General features: G+C 39.0%; 4 protein-coding genes and 1 pseudogene across 6 annotated transcripts; 4 read left to right on the top strand and 1 right to left on the bottom strand.

Moving 5' to 3' along the window:
- The first annotated feature begins 48 nt into the window (after window positions 1–48).
- Window positions 49–4,461, top strand: LOC149048143 (uncharacterized). The gene is made up of 5 exons (XM_089198737.1): window positions 49–125; window positions 581–641; window positions 1,374–1,550; window positions 2,803–3,049; window positions 4,038–4,461. The coding sequence occupies exons 2-5, from the start codon at window positions 596–598 to the stop codon at window positions 4,390–4,392; spliced, it is 825 nt and encodes a 274-aa protein (XP_089054863.1). The 5' UTR covers window positions 49–125; window positions 581–595; the 3' UTR covers window positions 4,393–4,461.
- An 828-nt stretch (window positions 4,462–5,289) lies between these two features.
- On the bottom strand, window positions 5,290–8,820 carry LOC113667570 (uncharacterized). Of its 2 annotated transcripts, none has more exons than XM_089198735.1 (6): window positions 8,686–8,820; window positions 8,107–8,167; window positions 7,994–8,026; window positions 7,406–7,489; window positions 5,741–6,796; window positions 5,290–5,488 (listed from the first exon to the last, which is right to left on the bottom strand). In XM_089198735.1, exons 2-6 carry the CDS (start codon window positions 8,150–8,152, stop codon window positions 5,367–5,369), a joined length of 1,341 nt encoding a protein of 446 aa, XP_089054861.1. In that variant the 5' UTR covers window positions 8,153–8,167; window positions 8,686–8,820; the 3' UTR covers window positions 5,290–5,366. The 2 variants fall into 2 exon arrangements, with proteins under 2 accessions (XP_089054861.1, XP_089054862.1); XM_089198736.1 differs by having other exon boundaries at window positions 8,740–8,815.
- Window positions 8,821–10,024: 1,204 nt separating this feature from the next.
- LOC149048142 (uncharacterized) lies at window positions 10,025–10,909 on the top strand. The gene has a single exon (XM_089198734.1). The coding sequence runs from the start codon at window positions 10,170–10,172 to the stop codon at window positions 10,755–10,757; it is 588 nt and encodes a 195-aa protein (XP_089054860.1). The 5' UTR covers window positions 10,025–10,169; the 3' UTR covers window positions 10,758–10,909.
- A 1,148-nt stretch (window positions 10,910–12,057) lies between these two features.
- Window positions 12,058–16,856, top strand: LOC113667565 (Golgi-associated plant pathogenesis-related protein 1). Its single transcript, XM_027183411.2, has 5 exons — window positions 12,058–12,217; window positions 13,687–13,755; window positions 13,954–14,010; window positions 14,474–14,717; window positions 14,981–16,856. The coding sequence occupies exons 2-5, from the start codon at window positions 13,701–13,703 to the stop codon at window positions 15,264–15,266; spliced, it is 642 nt and encodes a 213-aa protein (XP_027039212.2). The 5' UTR covers window positions 12,058–12,217; window positions 13,687–13,700; the 3' UTR covers window positions 15,267–16,856.
- LOC149048141 (endoglycoceramidase pseudogene) lies at window positions 16,839–18,609 on the top strand (annotated as a pseudogene). The gene has a single exon (XR_016184518.1). The product of XR_016184518.1 is annotated as an endoglycoceramidase pseudogene (transcript).

Here is an 18,609-nt window from a genome sequence, read left to right as displayed (position 1 = left end):
TCTGTTTAGTAAACTTAGGATCACAGCTGTCACCTTGAATACATTGTTTCATTTTATTGTCTAACAGGGCAAACATTATCTTTTACTGCTGGCAAAATCCGCTAACAAACTCCAAAAGATTTCTGGTAAGAGATTTGAAGTATATTACTTTTAAAGAACAAAACCTATCACTGTTAAGTCATTGTTAAGGTTAAGGCAAAATCAAGTTGTAGGCGACGAAACCTGATGACAACGCGGAAACGTTCAGATTTATTTTCAAAGTGTTAAGAGGTCCTTTGCATTGTAATTGATTAAATATTTTAAAAAAGGGTTTTTGATTTTTCAATCAATGGCGAGGGGAGAGGCAAATTTACTTTGTAAGACTGACCATGAGACGTATTAAATACGACCTCTCCGCCAAAGATCTCTTGCCCATAATGGATTATTTCTCAATATCCACATTAGTGCAATTGGCCTAGTCTAAACATCTGAAGAGTCTCCTCGCCATGTTGAAATTAAAAAAAAAATAGAAGATTGCTCACTTGGGTACTTTTCGAAGTCTTTCCTTTTTTCTTATCTTAAATTTGCCTTTTGCATTTAGGACTTCCTTAAAAAAATGTTGCTTTGGTGCCTTCTATTTTCCATCGTTGCTGCCCAAGGAGGTAAAAACAATTTCCTTTATTGAAATGTCTGAATTTAACGGCACAGTTCTTCTTCTTATTGACTCATGAATTTTGCTTCATGCTGCGGGTAAACGACGAGGAGAATGAAATGGCTTTCGGTGGTATAACAGTTACTATAGCCTTATTAAACTAATGATTGTCATTCTCATAAATGAAAATAAAAGAAAAACACTCTAAAAAAAATGGACAGCGAAAACAAATTTATTATATTCATAGCTTCTCTCCGCAGGAAAATATTTTATTTGGATCAAATTTCTTATCGTGCTCTTGCTCGTTGTGCATCTGCTCTCTTGTAAAGCATGTTGTTTCAACCGACCTGAGCGCGCGCCAAGTGGAAATCTTACTGTAATCATATATGTTGTTTAATTGATTATTAAACTGCCTTCATGTATTAATTTTACATGTCATTTAAGTTTGCCCAAGAGACTGGATTGCCTTGCTTCCAGAACTTGACCCAGTTTTTGGTAGCATACAGTGACAAAGAGCATCGTAACTCCATAAAATGAGACCATCCCGTAAATTAATCAGGTTTTATTGTCGCACGACTGATTTTAGTTCATGCTACTGTGTAGACAGAGGCACTATTAGAATCAGAGGGACTTCCTATCTAAGATCACCCCACAAATTCCATCGCCGAGGCTTAAACTCATATCTTTTTTTAAAAAACTACTTATCATCTATCGGTACCGTCCTTTTCCTTGGTTGTCACAGACATGGACCACGATGCTCCCATTACAATCTATGGCACTGGGATAATAAAACAGAACGGCACAGCCAATATGAATTTACAGATTAAGATAGGTGGACGTAAGGCAGGAGGTGTAACAGGAATTCCAATGGGAGGTGCAGCTCCATTGATAGGGAAAGAACAGCCCTTACAAGGAGGAGGTATGGTTTGTAAATTCAGTCTTCGCTATTTGGTTTAGTTTTGATGTGATTTTAAAGTTCGACGGTCATTTTGTATCTAAAATAGCATCGCAAAACCTGGATACAATCAGTTTTCCCTCCCATTAGTCCATGCAGTTTGTTTCATTAACCCTTTCACTCCCAAGATCTAATTAGTTGTTCTCCTTACTGTCTGCCATACAATTCTTACGATGTTAGTTTAGAGAATTTGGTATTGGATCAACTAATAATTCCATAATTAGTATTTTTCTTCATTCTCATCACCTACGTGCTTGAAATTGTATCAATATTGTAAGGAGAAATTCTGTCTTGGTCACTTATGGGAGTGAAAGGGTTAAATCATCTTTCTAATTTTGAGATCAATGAAGTAAACCTGGTTATCATCTTATATATCATAGCTTGACCTCATATGGGTAATAATCACATTGTCCAAAGCTTCAGTTTCCTTTTTGTGGGGGGGAGGAGAGACAAAAATTAAGGTATAAGCGAAAACCAACCTAAGAATGGAAAAAAGGTGAAAGAAATATCCTCATATGGCCAGCCCCGTTAACAAGAAAAACTAAATGAATCCTATATTCTGTTTGGCTACCCAAAGTGATTGGTAAAGTAATCTTGCTCACTCGGGAATTCCTGCTTTGATCCAACGCATTCCTATTAACCTAATAGCCCATAAAATTAAATATGTTCCACAGTTTAGCAATAGTCATGTACAGCTCCTTCGCAAATTTTCACTACTAAATGGTACAGGGTAACGTGTTATGCAAACTACAAATTATTACAGTTTTCTTCTCTTGTCCTTGAAAAGACATAAGCCAGCATCAGAAAAAGCTTTATGATCCTTTACTTATCATCATTAGTAGTCCCGTTGACGAGCCAAGTACAGTTAGTGATTTATTTTAGTTGGAGAATTAATAGTCTGATCCCACTGTCGTGTTAAGAAAGTAGTAAAGAGAGTAAGTAATAATTCTGAATAGTCCAGCCTCAGGCCTGAATTCCAGAACCCCTCCCTTTCCCCCGCCCTCTTGTTTACCTCCTATGCAAGGACAGTACCACTTAAATACTTATTCTTGATTAGAACTTTCCTCGCTGTTCGTTTTCTACAGTCACTTTTTATGAAGGAACTCTCTTTCATATTAAGTGTTTATATAGATACGGAGCCACGAAAAAGGGATCTTTTGAATCAAAGGTATCAGTCCAAAACAATTTCCAGCATGTCTTCACTTTGTCTTTTCAGAGTTAACCGAAGAAGAACAACAGGGTTTAGCAGCTCACAATGAATTTCGACAAATACATCACGTTTCTGCGATGACACTAGATAGACAAATGTGCGATGAGGCTCATCAGTACGCCAAGCGGCTTGCACGTATGGGTCGGCTTGAGCATTCAAAGGATAGAGAAAGAGATGGACAGGGAGAAAATCTTGCTATGGGATGTTCATCAGGTGCTTCGCCGCAAACTGTGGAGCAAGCCGTGAACAGCTGGTGGGCTCAGTTTTATTTCTTAGATCAATTTTCCGAAGGGTTGTTGACATCTTAATGAAATATTCCAAAGATAGATGTCAGTGATCAGGGTAAAAAAATCTCATCTCAAGGACTTATTATAACAACCTTGACTATATTTTTAAAAACTTTATCCTGAAATACTTCGCATCAGCATCTAAAAAAAGTGATATGCGACGGTACTAAACGAAGAATTCTGCACCAGAGAGTTATTTAGAACAGAGAACTTATTTTAGAACCAGTTTGGATTGAGGAATATGAAGTTAGGGGCTTCAAGTGGGAAGATTTCATCCCTTATTACGGGCATTTATTCCAAATAGGGCAATGCAGAACTAGGATTTAGTCAAATTAACTCGTTTCGAAAAGCTTCTCCATTGTGCCTTTTCTATTAGTGCTTCGTCCTTTGAATCCGCACGCTGTCTTTTTTCTTATTAGCTTCTTTTGAGCTCTCCTATGAAATAATACAATCTCCACCTGCGTTATCACCATGCAGGAACAATGTGTTTGATGGATTGTGACAATTTAACGTCGCCTCATTTGAAAAGAACACAGTTTTTGAGAACTCTGAGCACTGCAAAATAGGTAGCCCATACCATTCGATATTCATTTAGCTTCTCTCCTTCCCCGATGAGTGTAAGTTGGTAAATATAATAGCCAGTTGATGATCAGATACCCACGATACACGTGCTTGTACCAGGAAAAAAAAAATAATGCTATCGCATGGTCAAAAAAAGCATCACTGAAAGGCGTGGCCTTTCTCCGTACCATTCCCTTCTTACCGTTACCCAATTAACCAGCTTCTTTTTTCGTTTCATTCCCCCTACCAATTTAGGAGCAGTTTTTTTCCGGAGCTAATCAAAGGATAAAAAGTGGTTCATGATAAAAGTTTTTAACCTAAAAATCTGCCTTCGCAAATCACATAGTTTGCTCTTTCTGTTTTTGTACTCTTTCTTTCTCTATTATCTTCCAGGTACAACGAGGTCTGTCGTCCAGGATATAGCTTTTATACCCCCTCCTTCAGCGGTGGGACAGGCCATTTCACTCAGGTAGTGTGGAAAGAAAGCATTTTTCTTGGAATTGGACAAGCTTCAGGGGAGAAAAACGGCATGAAATGTACTTATACTGTGGCTAGATATAAACCGGCTGGGAACATTTTCGGAGAGTTTTCCGAAAATGTGCCAAAAGGAAACTTTGATAAGGAAAGCTATTGTGCATCAGTTAAGAGAAATACCGTCTTGGACAAGCACGGAAAGGCAGCTTTGCTTAACGATTCAAATGCCACAATGGGGTCGGCTGAACTTCGCGGCCAATATGAGGAACAGTGAAATAGCAAGAACGAAGGTATTGCCAAAAACCATAGACAACGATAATTGTTATACTTTGAATAAAAGAAATTAAATCAAATCCCTTTGTTTCTTTTAATTCTGAGCTGTGTCATATTGATGATTTAATGCCTCTAAAATATTAGCACAAGGCCAAAGATCCTTCCTATAAATCTAGATTTAAAAGGAAATTCCAGAAAAATGGCAATTTGTGGTCCAAAGAAGGAATCTTGAAATGTTGATTTCAGTAAGAAACAAACGATTGAGTAAGTTTTTTTGTTGTTTGGCATTCAACTGTTTGACCTATTTTTCCAATTATGGATACGTACCTTAAAGTTTTGGTCTTTGTCTTGAGGCCTCACCTCTTTTGAGATCTTTGTCATCGGAAAAATTACGCACTTACATATTTAATGGTTTCTCTGAATATCAAATCGAATTGGAAAACAAACTTCCACGCGGGAGACTAAGTACTAGAGACCATACCTCAACCTTTCTTGCTCACTGCATACAAGTGGAACTGACTTGACAGAAATCGTGGATCAACAGTCTCCTTCTCTGTCTAAAAGTTTTCTCTCCGTTAGAGATGACAAAATTTCATTAAAAATTGAGCGAAAAGATTCATTATCTTACATTTCATTATTTTCATGTTTATTAATTTAGTTATTCATTTCTCTTATTCACCTAATTTTTTCTGTGATAATGGGAGGGGTGGGGGGCACCAGAGTCCTGATTCAGTCTACCCTTTTATCAAAATTTCGAATCAGCTAAGAATAAAACCTAAACAGTGAAGTATGTCGTTATTATTTTTGCTATTACGCGGATTAAAACACACGCGAAAGAAAACACGCGCAAATAAAAGCATCAACATAACAAAAGTTGTAATACAAGACAAGACATGGCCTTGTTCACCCTACATATATATTTATTTTATCGCACTACACTACATAACAATGTTTCGAGCCTAGCAAAATAAACAATTAACCATGCTTGTGATGGGAAATGTGACCTTTCTTTTTGCTGTTTAACAGCCCAAGGTCCTCGCCTCGCTGCTTTTTAAATCCAGTCTTTTTAGTCTTCCAGGCGTCCTTGACCGGAGGAGCTGAAATGGAAAGAAGAAAGTAAACAAAAGTAATTAGCTGCCTTTAAGACCTACACTTTCCAGAGTTTACGGAAACTTTGATTTTTCGCCTTAGAATTCGAAAGATTAAATAGATTCCGATTCTATGTCATCAAACCAAACCAAGTTTTCTATTATCAGTAATTTTATACCATTAGTAACGGTAATTCCGTCATTGTATTTATTAAAGATAAGTCAATGCAAAAAGTCAGAATATAGAGCAAAACAGCTCACCAGTTTCTCCTGCTAGGTCTCCTGCCGGGAATGCCCCTCCTTCTTGGCCACCTGCAGTAGGACCAGTAGCAGGTATTCCTGCTCCAAATCCTCCTTCCAAACCTCCTACTCCTCCTTCTGGGGCTCCTAACCCTCCCACTGGGGCTCCTAAACCTCCCTCTGGGGCTCCTAACCCTCCTTCTGGGGCTCCTAATCCTCCCACTGGGGCTCCTAAACCACCTTGTGGGGCTCCTAACCCTCCCTCTGGAGCTCCCAAACCTCCTTCTGGGGCTCCTAACCCTCCTTCTGGGGCTCCTAATCCTCCCACTGGGGCCCCTAACCCTCCTTCTGGGGCTCCTAACCCGCCCTCTGGGGCTCCTAACCCTCCTTCTGGGGCTCCTAACCCTCCTTCTGGTGCTCCTAACCCTCCTACTGGGGCTCCCAGCCCTCCCTCTGGGGCTCCTAACCCTCCCACTGGGGCTCCTAACCCTCCCACAGGCGCTCCTAAACCTCCTCCTGCGCCTCCCAGCCCTCCTGTTGTGCTAACTGCGCCTCCCAGCCCTCCTGTTGTGCTAACTGCGCCTCCTGGGGCTCCTAATCCGCTTGCTGTGCCACCTAGCCCTCCTGCTACCCTTGCTTGACCTCCTGATGTGCCTCCTATTCCTCCTACTGGACTGACTGCGCCTCCTCCAAGACCACCTGTCACGCTTCCTACGCGTGTGCTGCTTCCTTTTTTTCCAGATATGCCAGCTATCTTACTTGCTGTTCCAATTACCTTACTTGCTACCTTTCCTGCCTTTCCTCCCTTCAATGCTATGCTTCCAACTTTTGCTGCCAGGCCCAATAATCCAAGAGGTTTTGGTTGGCCACCCATTTCTCTTGATGGACCATTAACACCTCCTCCTTCGGGTTCTACCCCTCCTCCCAGCCCCTCATCAGGTCCTTCAGCTGCCGTTCCCTGCCCACCAATTTGTCCTACCGGTCCTTCTATGTCAACTTGTAGATTTAATCTGGTTGCGCCGTTTTTTTTTATTGTTCCAGTGCCAGTGATAGTTAATTGAGAATCTTGGCCCACCTCTGAAACAATCAATAAATAGTACCCCTTTGATGAATAGAAGGTGAAGGTGATCGCGGATTTTTGAACCACGACTTTGTCTTGGTTAGTAAAAAGCAAGTTGGTCAGTAATTATCAGCCTTCTTGAACGAACAAGTTTATAATTTTGAGGTTTCCTACATGGCTAAAACCACCAACGAGATTTCACAAAAGGGTGGCAAGGTGAATTTAGGGAACTCGTCGTGTAATTTTCTTCTGCGGAATTAAAAAGGAAGATAGTCACGCTCGGATGGCCAATCAAAACTTTGGGATTCGCCTCATATTGCTCGTTAACGGAGGTGGCCTTTCAATGACAAATAACTGAAAAGAGAAACAAAGAAAAGGGGAAGACATTGTAAAAACCTCCTTAAATTTATGGGTATATCAAATGTTTCAGTTCGATTCCTTTGTTTTTCTAAGCTTCACTATCGAAACTCACAATCATTTTGGAGGGTCATGAGCGCAGTTATCATATTTCATAAAGCTTCAGAAAGGCCAAGTGGCAGTCGAAATTTTATGACTTAAAAGGTACAACTGAAATAACACTGAAAATTTGTTAATGAACATAAGAGAAGAAACGATCTACGACATACCTCCCCCTTCAACAGGGACTACTGCCCTTCCCCTGAGAGTTCCTGCCCCCAATGGTGGAACTTCTCTCATAGAAGTCATACGCCCTTTAGAAAGAACGCGAAATAAGCTCTTGAGTTACAAGCCGTCAAGAGAATAATTCAATAACAGTTTTGAGTAGTTCTGGTGCAATAAGATAAAAATAATAGCAGTATCAGAGTTGGTGTAAAGCAAGTGCTAGAAACAAAAGTATTAGCTGTGACAAAAGCAGTGGCAGTTTCTGGAGCAGATGCGTAATGAAAGTCGAACCTTTTTGTTTCAAAAAAAGGTTTCCATTTTATTCAAATTTACTTTAATTTCATATCACATCACCCTCGAGGCTTCACGAGTATTTTAAAATTTTTCCTTGGCATATATGAATGTAACTCGTAGACGTATGGTCAGTAATTATTCTGCGATAAAGGAGTAGATTCCGAACACCTTGAATTTCTGAGCAGGGTTTTGAGCAATATTTTGATAGATCGATATAGATATTATTCCAAAAAGCCTATTTTAAACTGAACCTATTTGTATGAAGAGTCAATAGTCAATTTTTTTTTTGCTCTTATTACCTCTGAAACGTCCTCTGTTTCTTCGATGTCGGGCTGCAATGTAGAATAAAATTATTACTTGTTAAGACGAAAAGAAATGTAACGTTAAACTGGACGAGTTGCTTCTGTTTTACCTCCTTCTACTGCTACAACAGCCAACAGAAGAAAACGAAGCCACATGGTTTTAAATCAGTCCTGATTGAAATAAAGAAGACGAGCGGTTAGCGAATAAGGAAATTTCTGAAAGAAATTTCTTGAAACGTGGGAAAACTTTCGATTCTTAGTCCAGCGGGTTGAAATTTGACCATAAATCGATGATCGTGCTTGATTCAGATAAGAGAAGGGATCAAATTCAAAAGTCTACACACGCTCACAAGTATTGGATTTCATTGATTTGGAAATCAGTGAAGGATCCTCTGCGCATGCCCGGACGAATAAGTGCGGCGCTTTATCATAATTAGCTCTTTGTCTTAGTTATTTTTAGCTAAAGAAAAACACAACGCCCGAATGTCCCCGTTCACAGATTATGTAAATGTGTAACTTATCTTATCCCTTCTTTTGCCTAAAAATAAAGGAAAGATTGGAGGCAAAGAAATTTATTAACCTCAGGATCAACAAACGTTAAATTCTTTGTCAACGACCAGTAAGCAGGGCGGCTTCGAATTACAGTGAAATTGTTCTCTAGAGTTAAAACTGATCTCAGATTCACTTACTTATCTCAAAGGTTGATTGCTAACTTTTGAAATAGTGTATTTCGTCTATCTCACCAGTATGACGTTGGGTTTTTGTCACCAGACTAAAGAGAGATGGAATGCTGCCTCCTTTCCTTTTTATATAATGAGATAAGCCTATTAGTGGAGCCCTATTCCCCTGGTCACTAGACTAAAAGGTTATTGGCTCGTTCTCAAGGATAACCTGTTCTTCTCCGAAGTTCTGAAAGTCAATTTCTATACGTTTGGCGATTCTTTAAGTGGCTAGGTGGTTTATTGAACGTATGCTCTTCAGAAACCAGATAGGTTAATTACCAAATGTCCACATATTTATATTTCTTAGAAAGCCTTCATATCGAGGAAAAATCTACGTATTTTTATTTTTTTATTCTTTTATATTTTTTGCCATTAATGTTCGTTATTAAATGTTTCATCAAGAGGCTCTGGCTTGGCGAAAAAGCTTGAAAACAGACTAAATAGGATTCAGGGGATACGTTTCCGAATATGTGAGGTCATGACCTTGTATTGTGACAGAGCAGGTAAAAACTTCTCCTTCATAGGCGGAAAATTTTTAACCTTGTATCTTGAGCTATTCCTAAAGCTTGATGAACAGGAAATACGCAATTCCGAAATAAATACATCTGGATATCTTTAAGGACCATTCTTGTTGAGCTCTCTTTCAGAGAAAATTTATCTGACCATACGTAGATTCACAAAAAGCAACAAATATTTGACTTTTAAAAATTTAGGATGCATACAAACAAGCAAATATTGAGGAGAAGTAAATCGAAATATATTTATAGCATAGCATGGGAACGAATTACTCAGAAAATAATATTCTGATGACACGTTGAAGAGGCTCGCGTGGCATCATGGACGATTCGGATTATTTAAGCGTTTCGCGGGAAAATTAAGTCATTACAGGTCTGTCAGTCTTATGTTTGACCACTTTTTTTTTTTGTACTTGTTATAATTTTGGTATTCCAGCTCCCTGTAAAATATGATTAAGATCATGCGATTTGTGATTAGTAGTGCAACCAGGTTAGTTTACCCTTTCCTCGAGGTATTGTGCTGCTGTATTAGATGACAAATACGTTTCCACACTTTTTTTTGGCCCCATCTAAAGAGTGGTATTTTAGCAGTTTTTCGTATCTGGCGTACGCTAGTCTCAGGGTGCACATGTTAAGATTGTATCAGGATGCGTATACAAGGTTAGGTTAGGTTTTTTGCGAGATAGAAAACAAAGAGTTATTTTCGGGAATCATGTCTGTAATTGGAAAACAGTTAACAAGGGCACAACCCAGGGTAGTGTTTCAGGACCTTATTTGTTCAATATATTTCTTAACGATCTGGAAATTAAATTAGGAAACGAGACACTTGGTTTCAAATACGCTGATGACTGTACGATTATTGCTCCGGTATATTATTATAAAGATCACTCTGTAGACTTAATAAATCAGTTTTTACAGTGGGCAAGCCAAAATAGAATGAATTCAAATTCTACTAAATGTAAAGAGCTTGTTATGTATAAAAAAGGTCACACTGCTGAGGCCTACAAAAGTATTTTTGGCATACCTCAGACTAGTACAATAACCATTCTTGGTCTCACGTTTCAGCCGAACTGCAAATTCAGTACTCACCTAAAAGAAAAGTTAGGTAAAGCTAATAAATGTTTATACGTTATCAGATGCCTCCGCAAAGAAGGATGTAGCCAAGCAGAAGTAGATGTTTTATTTAATTCCATTGTCCTACCTAATATTACTTATGCTCTATCTGTGCATGGGGCCTCTGAGTCAGAGCTAACTATAGCCCAGCAGTTTTTAGATCGTTGTTTTAAACGTAGTTACATATCTAAGAAATTAGTGATAGGTGACTTACTTAAAACGCAAGATCACAAAATTTGTCGCAAGGTTTCAACTATCCTGAGCCATCCTCTTAGAGCCTACTTCCCTGAGACCAAGATCACGAGGTATAATTTGAGAAATAAATCCCCTGTCATGCCCGCCATTCGCACAAACCGTTTTAAGAATACATTTTTTAATAGAATTGTTTTTAAGTACAATGTAGCTTTGTAAAAGTGTACTTCCTGTATTAGACTTTTGTATTTGTTTCCACGTATATACTTATCTTATTTAGATACACCTAAGCTTATTTACATCCTTTTCTTTTTAATGTAACATAAGATATGTAATTTTATCTTTTGAACAATAAAGACACACAGACACACTAAGAAGACTGCCTGACTCGTCCCAAAAAAAGTTTTTCACATTGAATGTCTCCGGTGAGTATAGTCAGAATCTGCCCTTTTCTTCTCGCGATATATGGAAAAATCCCATATATCTCGGGAGACAATTCTGAAATAATTCCTGTGAGTTAACACGATTTGAGCAAGGTTTTTTCGAAAATTATAACAAAAGTGGTGATCGGTGAGTATCGATGATGATGATAACAATGATAGTAAAATTTAAGAGAAGAATAATTCTTGTTGCCCAAGATTCATTCACGTCGGAAGTATAGGTACTCTGAATTGATTTGAATTTTTCCCGTTTGCCACATTGACCTACCAAGATAACCAAATGTCTTTTCACAATAATAGGTTAGCCTCTTCAGAATTCTTTCTACATAATTTGAATCTATTATTGCAATAACATAAGTTATTATTTTTTTCACTTAATTTACTCCACTCATCGTGCTTTTATGTGTTTGAGATGGCGAGGTGCCGCCATCTTTGAAATACGAAAATGATCATTGAGATTAACCTACTCGCCGCGAGTCAAAATTTGCCGCGCATCGGATTGAAAATCTGGGGTCAACAATCTCAAGTCTTGCCACACAGCTGTGTATTACTCCCCTCGCTTCTCTGACTGTCTAGGATTAATGTAAATTACAAGCATCATATGACCCGGCCCCGCGCGCGCAACCCTGTAGAAAACCGGGAAGATTTTACTCGTTCTCTTTTATATCCCACAAAGGAATAGTGCTTTTTCGGATGTTTTTTCGATGTTTAGCTGATATGATTTAGGTTAAATTTAAGTTTTCTCTGAACTTTGTAAAAAGTCTTTACAACCTCCCTTAATTCAAGAATACGGTTTTATTTAAATTAAAATTATATTTACTAATTTATAGTCTGTCAGAGTAGTCCACTGAATATCCAGATTTCTCTAATTCCCAGTTAAGCAGTAAACGTTTAGTCGTCAGTTGCATAATTGAAACCGTTATCTTTTAAAATTTGATATTACTGTCGTTTGTCTCAAGGTGCTAGAGATTAAATCCGTATTTTGTCTTTTTTTTTATCCTTGCTTCTTAAAGAGACGGGGCATACCAATTAACCCGAGTTTCACCCATTTGGTCTCCCTGTGAGAGTTCTGCAGGTAGGTGAACCTTATTGATATACTTCAGGTTCCATGTTATCGTACACGAGGTTAGATTGAGGGCTGACTGTTTCGTGTATTCTTAACTGTACATAGAGTTTCCATAAAAAACTGGACTGTAAGAAAAATAGGTAAGCAAAACCAGCCGGGGACGAGTGTTTCAGGTATGATCCATTTCAAACTCTGCCCTATGATTTGTAAAGCTTTTAAAATTTGTTTCAGATATCAGAGGCGACACAAGTACCAAAGCCTTTGCTTCTTCTACATATTAAATAGGTGTATTCTTCTGTTAGCGGTACAAGTAACGGAATGTTTGTCTCAGCACAGATATATATATGAAGAGTTCGGATAAAAGGAAATTGGCGAGTTTTCGTCCGAAATCAAACTACGAGTCTCTTCACAAGCACTGCAATGCAAAGAAACTTTAATTCCTGTCGCTACAGTTGTAAACAAACTTTTTCTTCCGAAAAAGGATTGTTTTTTATCGTTGGGTATTTACTGAAAAATATATTAAATTTTGGTCAAATTCAAAGTTCTGCGGTTTTCCTCTAAAACCTAATTAACACATTCTTAAGCGCGCGACTTGAAAGAAAAAAACAGATTGGAACTGAGCGGTTTTCTTCCTTGTGATTAATTATAACAGCAGTTACATTTTATTATCTTGTTGGACAAAGTCAACGTTACTTGTCATGAAGTTGACAAGCGAACTCATATGACTCCGTTCTTCCACAAACAGAGTTATTTTCAAAGTTATATCATTACAAAAAATTTTCAGTGTTTAAAAATTGCCATTTAGATGTGAAACACTTTAACAGGGTCACTTGTTTTTACAGGTAAAATTCCGATGAGACCAACCAAAAATATCCGATGTGTATTTTTACAGGTTCAAACTGCAAAAGCTTAGCATTGGGAGATAATTTTAGATCTGATCTTGATAAGAACTTTCTTCCTATATCCTTAACCCTTTGACTCCCAAGATCTCATTAGTAATTCTCCTTACTGACTACCGTATAATTCTTATGATTTTAGTTCAGAGAATTTGTTACTGGATCAACTGATAATCCCCTAATTGATATTTCTCGTTATTCTTATCACTTGTCTGCTTGAAATTACATGGATATTGTGGGGAAAAATTGTCTTGCTCATTCATGGGAGTTAAAGGGTTAAACTAAATTGAGTTAAGTGCGCATGTGTGCATAATTCTGCTATGAACTATAAACATTTTGCGGGTTTCAATTTTTCGTGTCGCACTCGTTCCGCAATAATAAATTCTCGCGAAAACAAAGTCTCGCTTAGAAAACTCCTTCAGAAGTTTACCACTATATAAGTTGAAGGGAAATCTTGGTAATCTTCATGATCGCATTCTGTCGAAATATCCATAAACAAATCGTCTACTGCGTATGCCCTCTGCTTATCTGGAAAAGACAGAAGTTTGAAACCGTAACTTTTTCATTTTAATACTCTGCTGCTTGAGCAGAAAATTGCAAAAATTTGTTTTTAGGGAAAACTTCTGTCGACTTGAACCGCAAAGAATCTGTCCCTACCACATAAAAAACATGAAGACGTTAGTAATGGAACAATATTGATTCCTCACAGCAGACTCAATGTTTTCTTTCTGTCCTCGTATTTCCAGGGAAAGGTAACGCTATGAAGCTGCTGTTGACTTCAGTATTACTGAGCTTTATTTCCAATATATTCACAGGTAAAGTTTTAACGCTTTCACTCCGAAGATCTCATTTGTAAATCTCCTTACTTTCTGCCACACAACTTTTACGTTGTTGGTTTGGAGAACTTGGTATTGAATGAACTTATAATACCCTGAGACTTATGCCCTTTGATACTTTCTTTTTTCTGTGCTATTGGCACAAGTTGAGTTTCGAAATCTTTTTGCTTTTGAAAGAATCACCAACTGATCCAGAAGTTGCAGGAAATGCTCCAATCGTGCTCCCTACTGGAAGTAAGTTGAAATAAAGTATTTGCAGCAGTGATATAGAGAGATATTTGAGATGTCTGCTGTATATGTAAAGAAATATCTGTCTTTTATCGTTGAGTTCTTACTGACTGATTGACTGACTGCCTTGTTGTCAGACTTAAGGGCTGACCTATTGACCAGCGACTGACTGGCTGTCTCGCTGTCACACAGACAGACAGACAGACTGACTGACTGCCCTACTGTCAGACTGTCTCGCTATAAGACTTACGGACTGACTGACCGGCTATAGATTAATTATAAAAGTCTCACTGTCAGACCGGACAGACTGATCGACGACTGACTGACCGACTGACTGTCTGTCTTTCTGTAAAATTGGTTAATTGACTGTCTGATTGCCGGAACTGGTTTTTAATTTTTTCCAATTCTTCCTAAATTCTCCGCTTAACGTTTTGATGTAGTCGAGGGCTGACAGACCTTCCTCCAACAGCATTCTCTCAACAAGAAGTAAACGGCCTGAAAGAACACAATCGGTTCCGTGCGATACATGATGCGCCGCCCATGACACTTGATCGTGAAATGTGCAATTCCGCTGCCCAGTGGGCCAAATACATCGCAGAACAAGGCTCTCTTGAACATTCAACTGAAGATCAAAGACCTGAACAAGGAGAGAACCTGTCTATGGGATGCTCCTCAGACAAGGCTCAAACAGTAAAGGAGGCTGTTGCAAACTGGTAATTTGAGTACCGTTCATAGAATGTCTGCTTAAAAAAACCGGTCTATATCGCAGTGGTATATCTAAGGACAGGTGCGACTACGCTTATTACACCAAAACCTGGACCACGGCCGAGATTTTTTTTTTAAGAGACCCTCTCCTCATTATTTACAAGTAATTATTGTTTGACAAGGGCAAACACGATGATGAGGCCGAGCGAAAACCAAAATTGAATGGCAAAATCTAAGATGGGATTTCAGTTTTCATTCATCTTAATTGTAGGTATAACGAGGTTTGTAACCCCGGCTACTATGGACTGGGTGAGTTAGAGACTGGGCCTGATGAAGCAGGGCACTTCTCGCAGGTGGTGTGGAAAGAGAGTACCAAGCTTGGAATCGGACGTGCAGAGATTGAACAAAATGGTATGAAATGTGCATACATCGTTGGCAGATACAATCCGCCCGGAAATGTTCAAGAATCCTATAAACAGAATGTTCTCAAAGGGTCTTTTAACCGAGAAGTCTACTGCCCAACAGCTGTGAAAAAAGATGTGATGAGAGCGGATTAACTCGATCAGAGAGTGGCTTACTACTATCAAGAGAAAATAGCGGAGTCCAATTAATTTCCATTACTGCCACTTATAATCATTCGATTGTGCGATAATAAAACGACCAGTTAAGCTTCGAAATCACACCTGCTCCCAAATTGAATGGAACGATGGCGAAGAAAATCACAATCTACCTCTGAAAACTGATTCCTGGCCAAACCTTGTCAAGGCCCCCCAACGGACTTGTGGTTACTTGATGACAAATGATGGTAGTTTGAGAGCGCAGCAAATCCAAACCCGAGGAAACTTCTTTTATATATTTGGTAATAAAAATGACTTGTGATTTATTTATAATGGTAGTTGAACTGAGTGGAGTACAATTTGGACTGGAATTATACGCGTCGAACGAATTATACGCGTCGAACGAGCGCGCAGCGCAAGTTCGATTTGAAATCACAAATATGATTCCATACCAAAATTGCACGACACGAGGTTCAATTACCACTTTATTACATCCATTTTGAAATTGCCCAAATACAGGACTTGGTCAGTTCAAACATTTTATTGATGCAGTACTGAGCCGGTCTGAAATTAAATTCATGTCCATTTTTTTTTTTTTGGGGGGGGGGGAGTAAGAGTTAAGAAACAAAAGTTGCAAAATTTGCCACATGATAATCTTTGTCTTTCATTTTCCTGCAATTTGAACGGTTACTTTAAACAAACCTTAAAATCTGATTGGTTGTTTTGTTTTTAGTGTAGCTTCCTCATTGGGGAGGAAAAAGATGCGATTTAAAGCAAAAAATGGTGCGATTCGTGAATAAATCGCATCAATTAGAGCCAATCAGATTACAGGGACCATCAGTGATTTCAAAATGGGTGTAATAAATTCATTAATTAATTAACTGTTTATGTGCAATTTAGAATAATTTCTGATCTTTGTCTTTCCGCTACTTTCTTTAGGACGGCTAGTAAAGACTCTTACTCTATGTTATTTCTTGCAATGAAGAATTACGTTTGAGACATCATTTAGGTTTTATGTTTTAGTAATTCTTTCCGGTTAGATGTGATAACCCTTTGATTCAATGCATTTTTCATTCCCATTCTCCCTATTTCTCCGTTTCACACTGTTTTGACCGGGGGAATAAGCGCGTTTTTGCTGGAAAACAGTTATTTTTTAGCACAAAATTGCAGGCACAGTTGAGTGATCGCAGTATTCCTCATAATTCCGTATGTTGCGTTACTCTGTTTCATTCATGTCCGTTGGGCCCAAACCGCTGAAAAATCCAGTTGACACGTAGTAATCCACGCAGTCACTTTTTAAGGCCATATCTAAACATAAATATTAAAAGTTACCGCATCTTGACACAAAACCTCCTGCACAACTACAGAGAAAAAGGCAAATCATCAGTCGGTGAATGTCGGTGAGGGGTTCCGGAAAACGGAAACAAAGACCAACACGTGGATTGTAATTAATGCGTGACTGATACGATAAATATAATAAAACAAAGATAATGCCTAATCCAAGACTCTGCAAACGAAGATGGGACAAACAAAAACTAATTCAGTGTGTATAATACAAAACTTTGGAATTAAAAGAACTAATCAAGCCAAGTGGCCTGTGTAGATGAAATTAAAAACAAAAATCGTTGTGTGACTGGAGGCCAAAGAACACGAAACCCCTAAGCATGATTCGCGATCTCGTGACCAAAATTGCGTCATTTTACTGACTTGAAAGGGAAACGACGAGGTTCGTAACTCGCTTCTCTACCGAAATGCTTTTGAAACTTCTGCTTGCAGGCGTTTTTGTCAACTCTGTAATTGCAAATCTTTTGCCGATCTCCGTGAACCCAGCCAGACAACAGCTCGTGGATAGTTTGGGTCGCGAGGTCTTCTTTCACGGCACAAACGTCGTCGTGAAGTCATTCCCGTGGCATCCTGAAATCGAAGGCTTCAGCGATGGAACGTTCTCCGAACAAGACATGGAACTTCTGCAATCCCTTGGCCTGAATGTTGTTCGCCTTGGCTTCATGTGGCCAGGACTAGAGCCAATGAGAGGGAAATACAATGAAACCTATATGCAAGTTATGCAGCGAATTGTTTCGCTTTCCGCAAAATACGGCATTTATGTCCTATTAGACATGCACCAGGATGCATTCTCCAGAATGCTGTGCGTGGAAGGCTTACCGACCTGGGCAGTGAATACAGGGTACGCCAAAGGATTCCCTGAACCGCTTCATGAGCCTTTTGTTCCAGACCCGAAGACGGGAATGCCGTCTGATAAGGATTGCGCAAAGTTTGTGTGGTCAGATTACTATTTGACCGAAGCTACCGGTGTTGCTTTCCAAAATTTGTATAACAATACCGATGGTTTGTTGGATAGCTGGGCGGCCTTCTGGGCTAAAACTGCCTTGGGGTTTAAAAGTTTCTCCAATGTTATTGGCTACGAGCTTATCAATGAGCCCTGGGCCGGGGACATCTACGCAAATCCGCTGCTTATTGTTCCAAAAGTAGCAGATAAAATGAACTTAGCTCCCGTTTACGAAGTTCTGAGTAAAGCTATCCGACAGCACGATGAAAAACACTGCATCTTCTTCGAAGGAGTAACTTGGGATGACTTTGGCGTCGGTTTCGACGCCGTACCAGGCGGAGAGTTGTATCGAAACAGGAGCGTACTCAGCTATCATTACTACATCCCCCCTTCTCTAGCCCTGATCGAAAATTTCGGGGCGCGGAAAAAAGATCTAGAGAGGTTAAAATGTGGAGGAATGATGACGGAGTTTCTGACTAGTGCAGGAGAGATTGAGCCTATGTTTAAAACCATGGACGCTGCTGATATGTACCTTCAGTCGTGGATTGGGTGGGACTATAAAGCGTACCACCCCTCCCGTCCTAACCTGAAAGGAAACAGGCGCTCTGCTTTGTGGAATGGGACAGGACTCGATCAAATTTATATTCAAAACACAACTCGTACTTATCCCCAGGCCGTCGCAGGATATACTGTTAAATTCAGATTTGATTTGACCTCGAAAGAATTTGTTTTAGTTTATGAAGTATCTGAAACGTGTCACGCAACCGAATCTGTGGTATATTTGAACGAAGAGGTTCACTACCCATCCGGTTATACCGTGACTGTCACGCCATCCTCCGTAAAATGGTCCTCCGCGACAAAAAACATGCTCACTTTTAATCATCCTACATCTTTGCCGGTTGGGTCTATTGTGGCGATCACAATTAACAAAAAATGAAACGGAGAAAATACAATATGAATATAACAATTATCTCATCAGTTTTCTGAGATATTGACAATAAGACCAGTTCACAGGTGTGATTAATCATAAAATAAAAGACTAAATTCGACTGCAAA

This window comes from Pocillopora damicornis, chromosome 3 (genome assembly GCF_964200805.1).
Source record: "Pocillopora damicornis chromosome 3, jaPocDami1.2, whole genome shotgun sequence".
Lineage (NCBI taxonomy): Eukaryota > Metazoa > Cnidaria > Anthozoa > Scleractinia > Pocilloporidae > Pocillopora > Pocillopora damicornis.
Note: the sequence above shows the minus strand (reverse complement) of the source record. Positions and strands in the feature narration are given on the sequence as shown.